This window comes from Hermetia illucens, chromosome 1, assembly GCF_905115235.1.
Source record: "Hermetia illucens chromosome 1, iHerIll2.2.curated.20191125, whole genome shotgun sequence".
Taxonomy (NCBI): Eukaryota; Metazoa; Arthropoda; class Insecta; order Diptera; family Stratiomyidae; genus Hermetia; species Hermetia illucens.
In genome coordinates this window covers 177,769,108-177,781,859 of record NC_051849.1, presented here as the reverse complement: position 1 = coordinate 177,781,859, position 12,752 = coordinate 177,769,108, and the positions used below count along the sequence as shown (strand labels likewise).

General features: G+C 41.1%; 1 protein-coding gene across 1 annotated transcript in view; it reads left to right on the top strand.

The window, feature by feature from the left end:
• The window catches only part of LOC119658570 (protein eyes shut), a 230,622-nt gene that overhangs the window by 183,924 nt on the left and 33,946 nt on the right, over positions 1–12,752 (top strand). Inside the window, exon 8 of the mRNA XM_038066021.1 lies at positions 9,225–9,517. Within this exon, the coding sequence (XP_037921949.1) occupies positions 9,225–9,517 (293 nt within the window). The remainder of the gene's footprint in view (positions 1–9,224; positions 9,518–12,752) is intronic.

The following is a 12,752-nucleotide window of genomic DNA, read 5'->3' as shown; positions in this document are numbered from 1 at the left end:
TGAGCGTGCATAGTAATTTTTCCAGTCGGATCGCATAGTTCGTTATTGAAATACAAAGCAATTTATAAATCCATCTCCAAAAAAAGGTGTTTTTCTGCTGCCACGCTAGAGGGTGCTGCAATCATCTTAAAGAAGAAAAGTAAACAGCAATTTAACCTACAAACTTAACTACAGTCCGCAAACTAGGATTATTAAAAAATATTCAAAGCTAAATTTTTGGTGTCTTGTTAAACTTTTTTTTATGAATTTTGTCGTTTTTTCACGGCTTCTTCAATGAATAAAAAAAACCACTGAATGAATCGCAATTATCCTAGTTTGCGAACCGTAGAAATCTGTTCTGAATAAGTGATGAAAATTTCAAAGAATTTCGTGTGATAGATTTTAGGCTATGGTGGCAGCCGATTTTCAACAAGCAGTTTCGAGAAAAACGCATTTAAAAAATAGAATGCGATTTTTAGCCATAAAACCTTAACTGGTCATTAATCTGCTATACCTAATCCACAAACCTTAGGCTTCTTCAAGAAACACATGTGCAGCTTTGGCTTCAATTCTTGTCCTTTTAACGAAGTCATTCCAACATCATTCGGACCGATAAATACGAGCTTTATTACGTCGATCGACATAAATCTGGCATGTCACTTATCACATGTTTAACACTATCATTTTCGAACGACTCCGAATATCAAAAAATCACTTTGCCCATATATTCTACATTATAACTAGATACAATTGATGTCAAAAAAATTCGATTCTGCGGATCGGACACACGGGATGACCCCCTTAAAAAAGGCACGAACGGTTTTCCTTCTGTATACTCCAGTGATTTTCATTAGACGCAGTGGTTTCGCAGGCACATGTATTACAGAAATTCGCTACCACTTCGAGGAACCTCACATGAGCCACTCATGTGTGAACTCGACATCGATCAAAGAGTATATCATGACAGTCTACATCATTTTGAGCTGCTAGGAGAAACCATTGGATGCAATTAGCTGGCCACCTCCTTTCCCAAAATAATTGTTACACGACGATTATAGATTCTGTTGTTGTCCTGGTTAAAAGGATAGTGCTCTTTATTTTCCTTCCTTATCCTTTAAGATCTAGTCTCCTATTGTTTTCATGCCTCACTTCGAAAGGTAGTTGTTCATATAAGAGAAAATCCTACTTGAAGTTGTTAGATATGAGGCAAGATTCAAAGTTTCAAAATATGATAGTAGGACACCTGACTTGAACCACAACGCATCCCATCTAACACTTTCAAAAGAAGTTCAAACTGGAACCGTTTGCAGCAAAGTTAACAAGTTATATCAGTTAACTTGTTAACTTTGCTGCAAACTGAATTATCACTTTGCAGGATGTGATTCTTACCAATAGACATACAACTTTGCGAGGAAGCGACTTAACTGGGAAGAGTTTAAGAAATACATAAATCAATGAATGAATGGGTATAAATCATGGTCACTCTTGATATATTCCGTCAAGGTTTCGAAAAGGTCATGAAGAGCGAGACCGCGTAATCTCCAGAAACAAGGTCAACCCATCGACCATAAACCTCTCCACTCCAAAAATCCTTGCATAATATTCTTCTCGCGTCTCCCAATCTACCATTTCTCGCTGTTATAGTACATAAATCGTCTTGCAGGCTCTTGTCAGCACCGCCGAGTGTGTTGGATAAACATGAGGGAAATTTCACTCAACAATATTTCCGACAGAATGAACGTGAGATTCAAAAAAATGTGCATATCTACCTATATCCATACAGGATGCGGATAATGAGTATTTCTCAGAAGCAGAATTTTCAATTAGAACCATGAATCTCTCGCTAACGAGAAAGAATAATGCACGTGGGTTCAACCAAGCAAAGTGTATGTGCTCACTACCTAGGTCACAAAGTGTGTTTGAGCTTTTCGCTGTACAACCTTCTGCAGTTTGCTTACTAAAGGATATGTTGGCAGTTTACACAAGACAAGAAGCACACTAACAAAGGCTGCGCCCTCAGCAAATATTGTTCGATGAAATAATTTTCTTCGGGCAAACATTGTTCTCAGGTTTTCGGTAGCCTTTTCTTGACGTCCCAAATGCACACTTCCATCCTATATAGCTTACCACAAATCTTGTTATCCCATTCGCCCACTCCACTTCCATATTTAAAAATTTAAATTGAGTTCACAGGGGGATGCTGTTTACACGTGATTAAAAAGAGTATTTCGTCAGCGCCGGTATAACATACAACGTGACTGTATAGTTTTTCCCCTTTGCGTGATGGAAATATTTAATGGAGGATTGGATCGAAACAATGCGTTCATGTGTAGGCTTGTGATTAAAATAGGCCCTCAGGAGCAGAATTCACCGTTGATGGGTAGAGATTGAGTACGTTCGTCTGAGCAAAAATTATTAATACTTTGTATGAGCGGTGATGATGACATGTCCCCAGTGAAAATACACTTAATTGACTTTTGCTATTTGATTCAATATTCATTAGTTTGCAACCAATCTTATCAGTAAGAATAAGCAGTAGCTTCAAGGTCATAAATAGTGCCTATATCAGCAACCCTTCGGCGAACCCAACTGAGGCTATCAACCCAGCTATTGCCTCAAAACCATTCTGGCTTATGTATTCTCAAAACAACATTGCAATATAACACCTAAACGCAGCTCCATTGAAATCGACATGAACCTGCATCCGGGAATGTGGAAGAGCCGTTTTCGTCACTACAGTCCCTCTCACACCTTATTCAAAGCTTCATATGTCTTATGTATGGATGGTACCAGGATCTTAAATCACTAGAAGTTTAAAAAAATCGCGAAAAATTACTAAAACGAATGCGAAATCAAACTAAAATTAAAAAAAAAACAAGAATTGGCTGAAATACTCGGGGCTTTTGTGTATGGACCAGGAAAAAGGATCCTCGACGGATTGACTCGCCATCCGAAGCTTCTTCTGCTTCAGATACCAGTGAGACGTAACCTATCTGTTACCCAAGGAAGCACGTTCCTAGAACCATTATAGGTGCTTTTAACTATCTAATTTACAAAAAAACGACACGCCAAAAATCAAACATCGAAAAAAGTAGGGCGTCCACCTCAGCCAAACCAGCAGGGAAGGCCCCGGTCTGGTTGAGAAATGAACAAGTTTTCTTTATAAATGGACGCCATCAGGATTTAGTAAATTAATACAATCCATATCTTCGCGCTAAAGGCTAAGACACAGAAATTTTGAAGAACCCTAAGGAGGAGACATATCGAGAGAATGGACCTATCCCTCCTCATAGGAATCATGCTCCAGCAAAGTACAAATTTTTCAATATTCTGATGACTTCCTAATTGTAGCCTCTGGTGACTCCCGGGAGGAAGCAGAAAATCGCCAACAGGCGGATCTCTTCATAAATCAGTGTAACTTCTTTAAACTTCCTGTCAACCTAGAGAAATCATGCACGATTGCTTTTCATCATTCTCGGCTCGATATATTTAGCCTTAATATCAATAACGTTTACATTAAGTTCAAAAAGTCAACCACTTTCCTGATAAGAATCATCGCTGCCTCTGTGACAGTCAAGGAGCACATTGAATACATCTCGGACAAAACCAAGAAGGCGACGAAGGTCATCAAATTTGCCACGGGGGCCAACTGAGGACCCCACCCTAGAGAAGCTCTCAATTTAGAGAGATTGTCAGACTAATCCTTGACTATGCCTCCTCCTAAGCATTCGCTCCCAAATACCTTGAAAAGAAAATTGAATCTCACACTGCTGCCTCCCTGAGGCGCTGTTTTGGCCTAATGATGTCCTCTCAAACACAAGTCAACTTTGCGCTAGCCGGCAAACCTCGTCCCTCTTACAGTAAAACCTCACTAGCAGTCAGAGAGATTCTCAATAATAATAATCGGCGGCATATTGGATCAGGGCCTGGAAGTGTGTTACAGCATTTCATTCAAAACCGTAACGGTACACTACAGTACACTGTAGAAAGCAATGTGGGCAGCATTGCGCTGGCCCGATACCATTACCCTGATTTAACTCAGGTACTCATTCACAGTTGAATCGGCGGGTATCCGACATCAAATCACGATACAAATCCCACTGCCAATGAATGAAAAAAATGTAAATTGGGAGTCCCGCCTTTATATTCACATAGAAGCATGACAGGAGGATGGACGATTCCACAACCTATAAAACCATGAAATTTATGAGCGGTACCATGACCGCTGGTTGTCGATAAAATCTGGTTGCAGTGGACGGGTCACTTAATCCGTATGAATGAGGATGATCCACCCCGGAAAGTCTATAAAGACAATATCTCTGGAAAAAGAAGAATATGTGGCAGAGCCTCCCTTATCTGGAGGATTGTCGGCATTGCCCTTATAAACTTTTCGCGTCACGACAAGCAATGCGCTTAAGCCGTTGACTATTAAACAATCAATGCGCTCTGCAAGAAACTCGACAGTGTGATGTCAAGAGTTGCGACACAGTACATAAATGTGGTAAAAACTCCTGTTTTAGTAGCCTACACACTCAATATGGTATCAAGGCTTACCTTGGCCTACAGAATAAGGAGGGGCTTTCCTTTACTGCAAAGTGATGTGAGCAGTTTCTAGATGAAAGAATTGGGCCACTTGCGATTAAAGGGTTGTTAGACATCCGCGCAATTTTTCGATCCGAGCGACCCGAGCAAAGGTTAGGCAGTTCACTATTTCAGCACTGAGTCGCATTCGCTCTGTGAATACCTAATTCATCCTCACCTCTACGGCAGTTTGCTGTACCATTGCTTAACACTCCCTTCTTCCACCCATTTTGTTCCTTGTAGATTTACAGGCCCCCTCCCTACTTGGAATAAAATCACCTGGTATTCAATCGTCATTAAAATGTTAAGTCATATTAGGCACCAGTGCAGTGCCAACGAATGTGACTCCAACAACTGAACCAGACGTTCCTTTTCGGTGTGCATTCATGTTTCTTTCGTTGGTCAGTAAACCAAACAAAGAACTGCACTTCCTTTGATTTTTCGCTGTTGTACACATATGCCAGTGGTCCATATATCGTTGCAAGGAATTTTGTAAATTTCACTTCGATAGTGGTTTCTGAATACAATATAGACTCGGATCACTATCTCGTTGGCATGGTGCTCCGGACTTGAAAAACAACACCACCTAAAATCCCCTCTGACAATCAGGTGAGAGTTAACATTGAAGCCACCCGTAAAGATGTTACGGGAGTAAATTGATGCCACAATAGTCACAAAAAAAACGGAAGTCCTGGATATGAAGCATCAACAAATGATTTTTACAATCACCTGAAAAACGTTACCATGGATACGGCCACATATTGGCCCCAGTTGCAAAAAAAGTCGGAACGGTTGGTTCGATGATGAATATAAACTAGCAACGAAACGGAAAAATGATGCATACCGAATAATGTTGCATTCTCAGAGAACGCGGGCACGCACAGATATTTATCACTAACTCCTTTAAGTAGAGAAGCAACTTCACAGACAGGAAAAGGAAGCCCGACAGAGCCCACAGGCCTGTCAACTAGAAAAGTAGAGGAAGCAAACGCACAACGCGCGTCTTACCAACAAGTCAGGATGAAGCCTTACACTCCTCGATGCTCATCCTGCCGAGGCAAAGAGGGAAATCTGATTTCCAACAGAATGGGTACATTGAAGCGATGGGTTGAGTATTTTGATGAACAGATCAGCGAGAATATCGGTGAGTTGGAGGTCTCGCCAACTGAAAAAATCATAAGTCGCCAGGAGCCGACGAAATTACAGCCGAATTGGTTATGGGCCAATTACACCAAGCGGATCATCAACTTATGCTCAAGGTGTGGAATAGTGAATCAATGCCTGACGACTGGCAACGAGACATTATCTGTCTCATACATAAAAAGGGAAATATCACGCAGTGCAGCAATTATAGAGGTATCACGTTGCTGAGTACCATCAATAGGACATTCTCCGCTATCTTGCTAGGTCTGATAGCCTCATATGCCCAGAACATCATTGGCCCATACTAAAGAGGTTTCACTCCAAGCAAATCGGCAACTGATCAGATTTTCTCTGTGCGGCAACTTTAGGAATATGGACATAAGTTGCACCATCTTTTCATCGAGTTTAAGGCCGCCTATGATAGCATAGCCAGGGTAGAAGTGTAGATGGTCATGAGAAAATTCGATGTCCCGACGAATTGATAAGACTGACTGGTATGATCCTCTTTAAGTCCACCACACTACTGCCCTCTGTAGACGATATCGACATCATGGGAAGAAGGACTCGAGGCATACAAACTGCCTTCATCCAGATCGAGCAGCCAGCGATTGGCGCGAGATTTTAGGCTGCACATCAGTGAAGGCAAGAGAAAATATATGGTGGAAACGTCATCACCAAAAACCAACCAACCAACAACATCGTATCGCACTAATCAAACGGGAAGAATAAAGATAGGAGACTACAACTTTCAGACCGCAAATCGCAACCGTTAGCAGATGCGACGATGAAATCCGCGCACGGTTGTTGTCAGCCAACAGACCCTATTTCAGCTTACAAAAACTGTTTCGCTCGAAACGCCTCACCATAGTGTCAAAGCTCTTACTGTACAGGACAATGATCTTGCCAGTCCTTATGTGTTTCTCGGAGACTTGGGTGATTGTGAACTCCTGGCCGCATTCGAGAGAAGAATCCTCCGAAGAATTTTTCGCCCCCTACATGAGGATGGACGATTCCGTAGCCTACACGATGACGAAATTTATGAGCGATACCATGACCGTCCGGTTGTGCATAAAATCCGGCTCAACAGGTTGCGGCGAGCGGGTCACATAATCTGTATGGACGAGGATGATCCAGCCTGCCACAAGATCCCCTCGACTTCAACTGACGGGCAATGAACAAATACTCAGATTCACCATATAGTGTAGTGTTGTTTACTACATGTGCTCGCAGGCGAACAGAGCGTTGGCCTCCCAAATTCAATGAGGATCATCTCTTCGAAAACTTGGGAAAACTTGTATGTTGCCCAAGCGACACAAATTCTAAACAACTCGTCCAAAAGTCACCATCAAAAGTGTCTTTATATCTGATGAGGTTGAAGTTGTCCACAAGGACGTAGCACGACCCAAAGGGACGTTACAAGACCTGGTTGTGGATCAATGAAGGTAAGAAGCTAAGAACTCTGTTGATAGTTGCTAGCAGTGGTGACTTCGAGGCACTGCAGCTCCATTACCGAGATAAAGTACGAGAAGTTCAGCGTAGTATCCGCCTTAACAAAAGAAATTCTAACATTGGTTAGGAGAGCAGATGCTGAGACGAATATCAATGATTTCGCTACCGTATGCCGCATCACAGAAGAGCTTGCAGGTGGTCGTACATTTTTCGATGATTCAGAGAGGGATGTTAATGGAAGGCTTCTCATCCACGACGGTGACGAGTTGAAAAGGTGGAAGAAGCATTTCCCCACGATATTTCAACATCCGATGAAATTCCACCCCTTGCGAATGATATGGCAGGCCATTATAACGCGCGGATACGGACTGCTCGCCCAAACAAAAGCGAAATTGTCATCAATTCGTTCAAACGAAGTAAATCACCTGGGCTTGGTGAATTGCTTGGAAATTTTTTCCTTGCAGCCTCTGGATCTTTTCAAACACCTCCACTGCATTGATAGCCGAAGTGCTTGCTCTCTCACGGAGTCATGGATCTTGACTAAATGGTTCTGAGCTGAAAAAAGAAAACAAAAGAATCAGACTGAAGATAAAAACAACAATAAAACCAAGGTTCTGACAGGATGTTGAACCCCTTCTATTTGCATTAATGGGTGGGGTGGGACTTAGAAAGCGTCGAATAATTTATATATCTAGGTAGCATTGTTTCTACTAACGGCGGCACCAAACGTTCGATGTACAAAAATACTAATCTTGAAATGCAAACATCTCAAAACCAGCTAAATTCATGTCTGTGTCATATCATTCTGATCTAAGACATTAGCAAATGAAGAATTTTATCGGCTTACAGGCCAGATACCCGTGTTTTTCAGAAGACGGATATTGCAGTGGGTAGGTCACGCATTTATTACTACACAATTGCATATTCCTGATGTGAGAAAGCAAAATCCCCTCAAATTTGTTAAAGTGTAAAATTGAAACTTCGCGGCCTTCCTCCTGAACGCATTTGAAAGAAGCAATTCGATACCATTTATACATGCAACTAAAATGAAATCAACTAAACTTCTAAATCTAAGGCGCTGTATTGCCTAAAAGCCGTCACTACATTTTTCACAAAATAAAGATAAGATTTCCCTATATTGTGACCAACTTGCCAAACACATTACTATAGTACGACTTTCTTGAAATTCAATGCAATAGATTCTATACCATGGAAAGCCAATCCCATTCCTGGAATTACTAATTAGACGAACCCCATAATAAAGCAACACCCTGCCTACTGCCTACTTAAGCATAGACTATACACAAGGTTGTCTGACGCAATTGGCTATCATAACCACAACGTGATCCCCAATTGTGAAATAGGTGTACTGTAGCTCCCCAGTTACCCTAACCTTCCAAACCTCACATTAATAATTTTCTGACCCAAAATTCAGAGGAAAATAATGAACTGGAAATGTCGAAATGATTTCAAACACAGTCGTATCACACATCCCCTATACCAAAAAACCTTCACCACTAAAATTCTATTATTTTCATGCTCCTCTCGGATTCGAATTCCAATTTCATAAAGAAAACAATAATCAAAGTATGTGAAGTAAAAACCTCCCCAAATTCCATTTAGTAAAATAGATGCCAATAAATTTCCATTTTGATCAATAAAGGAATGCCCTTTTTTGGCTATTCAATTTGCACATTAATTCTATTTTACAACCCAAAATAGATGGAATACTATCAAAGCAATCATCACACTTAAATACGTTTTCAATAATCACCAAATCAAAGTATGAAACCATACAATTACCATCAAATTAATATCTATCGGGTGCATCCATATATTACACTCACCATACACATTCGAAATAATGTTACGACTTGCCAAAAGTTTCAATCCCAACGCAGGATAACGTTGCTCTCACCATTCTGCTCCTAATACCAAGCTTCGACAGGGGCTTAACTTGGCCTAGGCTCTAACATAAAACCTCTTCAATGATAGTAATAACAATTACGATTTTATGATTTTTTATTAATCCATTTTCCTCTATTTCTCTTCAACCCGTTTTTCCATAACAGAGATGCCCTGGACGGATTTAGTATAACTGAGTGCGGATCGTTGGCTTGCCTATCGAGTCCTTGTCGTAACGGGGCGGCATGCATTAAAATCGAGGAGCCTGCCACCGAGCCGGGAGGAACGAAACAAGAGAAATGGAAATGCAAATGTCCTACAGGATATATGGGGCCGACATGTGAGATATCCGTGTGTGAGGATAATCCGTGCCAGTATGGAGGGACTTGCGTTCAGTTCCCGGGAAGCGGATATCTATGCTTGTGTCCGCTTGGCAAGCATGGTCACTATTGCGAACACAGTAAGTTATTCTTGTTATCCTTTTTTATAGATAGTATGTAGTTGTACTTTCTCTCATTTCAGTCTACAATGCGTTCATCCGTTTATTAGTTTTATCATTTTATCTCGAGTTTATATTGTTTGAGTGTCAGTTGTTTTTTGGGGGATTAAAGCCATAGAACCATCGAGGGACAACACTCTATCTACGAATCACAGGAACGTGTTGAGAACGTACCGATGTACAAACGTACATATTATATTTTTGATAGAGCACTTCATGATTTCGAAAAACATTTAGATAGAATCTCGTGGAGCAAAGCTTTTAACAGGCACAAGGTTGGAGATACATATCTTCAATTTTGAATGAGGATTACAATTACTCCACCGACATATGACCCCGAACGTTTCACGGTGTAGGTATATGATGGCATTAAATATCGATGAGAAATTGGAACTCCTCGAAAAATTTATAAAACAAATTGAAAAGCCCATTAGCACTTGAAGTAGTTCAACAATGCTATTCATAATGCATACATAGATGGGATGCAAAGTAAGTTCCCAACAAAGCAGCTTTAAAAAGGAGGAGACCTGCAGTCTCTTCCATTCAAAATACCGATTGAATTGTTTCTGAAATTTGGAACATATTGACTTTTCCATGTATAGACAACCTTATGTCATCCTCTTCAATTCAGCCTTCTCTATAGACGATCAAATATTCAAAATATTGTACTCGCACATCATGGAATATTCGGAGTCCATTAACAAGTAAAGCAAGGTAAAAGTCGACGCTCTAATCCTACTTTCCGATGTAGCGCGCAACTAAAAGTGAACATCCATTAACTCTTGATCCTTTTCGAGTGCAACTCCCACCTTTCACTTCATCAAAAAAATGTACGTACATAAGGGTAGACCAGTATTCATTCCTATGTATACGACTTAGTTTTTTCAGTTGCTGAGTGACAGAAAAAGGACATACTCATATTTTCTATACAGAATTATTTACAATATAAAGAAATATGTAGATTACCATCTAAAAGAAAAGCGTGCCCAATCGATAAAATTCAAACATTTTCTCTGAAGATGAAGGGTATCTTTTCATTTCTGATTGTTTTCGGGGACCGAAAATCCTTTTGTTGGCAATTATTTACAATTCACCTGCCGACCTCAGAGAGCACTATATTCATTATGGCAATAACTGACCCCATTGCTGTATGCCACATTGTGTTAGACATCATGCTGACATAACACTTCATATGAGATTTCTCTTTGGCTTACGTTAAGACCTGAGATAATACATTTTGAAGCAGGAACTTTACACAACTAAAAAAGCTGGAATTGGGCTTCAGGCTTTAATATTAACGCAATCATCTTCAACCACAAATTTGCTGCGCGTTCATAAAAGACAGTGTCTTTAGGGTCTGCGACGCTAAATTTACTACTACAGTGTCCAGGACAACCCCGTTTGAAAGTATCACTCCCATTCCACCAAAGAGCGGGAGTAGTAAATCCCACATGCTCTGCAAAGGATGCTTTCTATGACCAACCGCACTTAGGCCAAGAGAGGCTTTCTAAAGGTGATAATGTGATCGCGAAGGATGTGAATGTCAAGGTGCGTTCTGACAACACATTACTCAAACATGTGATGGAGAGATATAATCCTAGTAAGCGGAGCGATAACAGATACCCTGCGAGTTGGGGTTTAAGAGTACATTCAAAGCCCCTCCTACTTGTCGTAAGTGGCGAGTAAAAGGAATACAACTTCGTAGACTAGTAACCACCAAATTTTGAAACTACTACCGAAAAGTCAACTCGGATAGACGTGGCATTCACGGCAACGACCAATAGCTATCGAAAACGGGCTATGATTGGTTTCTAGAATGTGCGCACGCTCCTCGGCAACAGTAGCGAAGGTTCTCAAAATGCTCGCTTTCTCCGACTTGAGCGGGAATTTCAACGGTATAAGCTGAACATTCTATGCCTAATCGTAGTAAGGTGATGGGGCTCTGAAGGGTGCTGCTGTCCCCAAGCGCCGCCAAGTGGTAGCAGAGCGAATCCGGTGATGGGTTGCTTCTGACGGCTACCGCAAGGCACGCTCTCTTGACCTGGGAGCCGTTTTCTGATAGACCTCTAACTGCAAGATTCTAGTCTAGGTTAAGGTCATAACAGTTGAGAAAACATTCTATATATATTCTTGGAAATTCAATGGAAATTCTGTATTAATATCAACCATCATTTTACCTCCCCTGGGACTATATAATTCCCGATGAAGATCAATCTGCGCCCTTGGCTGCGATTCAGCGAGCCATTAACGCGTCTTCGATTGAATCACGCCTTGTTGGGAATTTTCTGCTTCCGGTTCCACATGTCTTATTCATGCACCCACATATCCAATATGTGGTCGCCAATCCGGAATTGTACTGAATTCACGTGATTTCTTGCTATAGGTTTGATGTGACAGTAGGGAACCGCGATAACTATCTGAAGGCGGACTCTCTCGGGAATTCTACTTCAACCTTGTGCGTGGGGCGAACTCTTTGAGCTCGCTATACAGTTGCGTTTCTTTTCGAGTGTGTGCTGGAACCCAAGCATGAACTTTAAACCGATACGTTCCGCGTGCAAAGGGTTTAAGTTCACATAATACTTATATGTAGGTAAATTCAATAGTGCCGCTAAGAACGTACATATATATATCGGAATTGGCAAACTTCATTAACATATTCATATAGTTAAAAAAAGTCCACGGACCATCTTCTCGCTCAACGGCAACGAGGGGCGACCAACCTAAAGATGGACTGAATGCAACATCCAAAGGCCCGCATCACAGCGATGATGCATTTCAACGCAAAGTGCTCTTTGCATCTCCATGTATAATCCAGTCCTAAAATCGAGCGTTTTTAGCATTTTATGTAAATTTTCCGGGACTAATCCTATCGCTGAAATCACCACTGGTACTACTTCGATCTTTTGTAATCTCTAAGTCGGCTTCATATCATCCGCCAAGGGGCGTGTTCCGGTCCAATGGTACGGCTACATCGATTATGAAGCACGCTCATTTTCCTTGAGAAACAGAACCAGATGCTTTTCAAATTCAAAGAAGATAATTTATTATCTGCCATGACGGTAGCCTGGTGTAATTGGCTAGAGGATTGTTTCTCAAAGAAAAACCATCGAAGAGAATGCACTTGATTATAATGCAATGTTTTCAAATCAAGTACCCCCCTTCCTCCCTGATGACGTAGGATAGTGATCCTCAATTT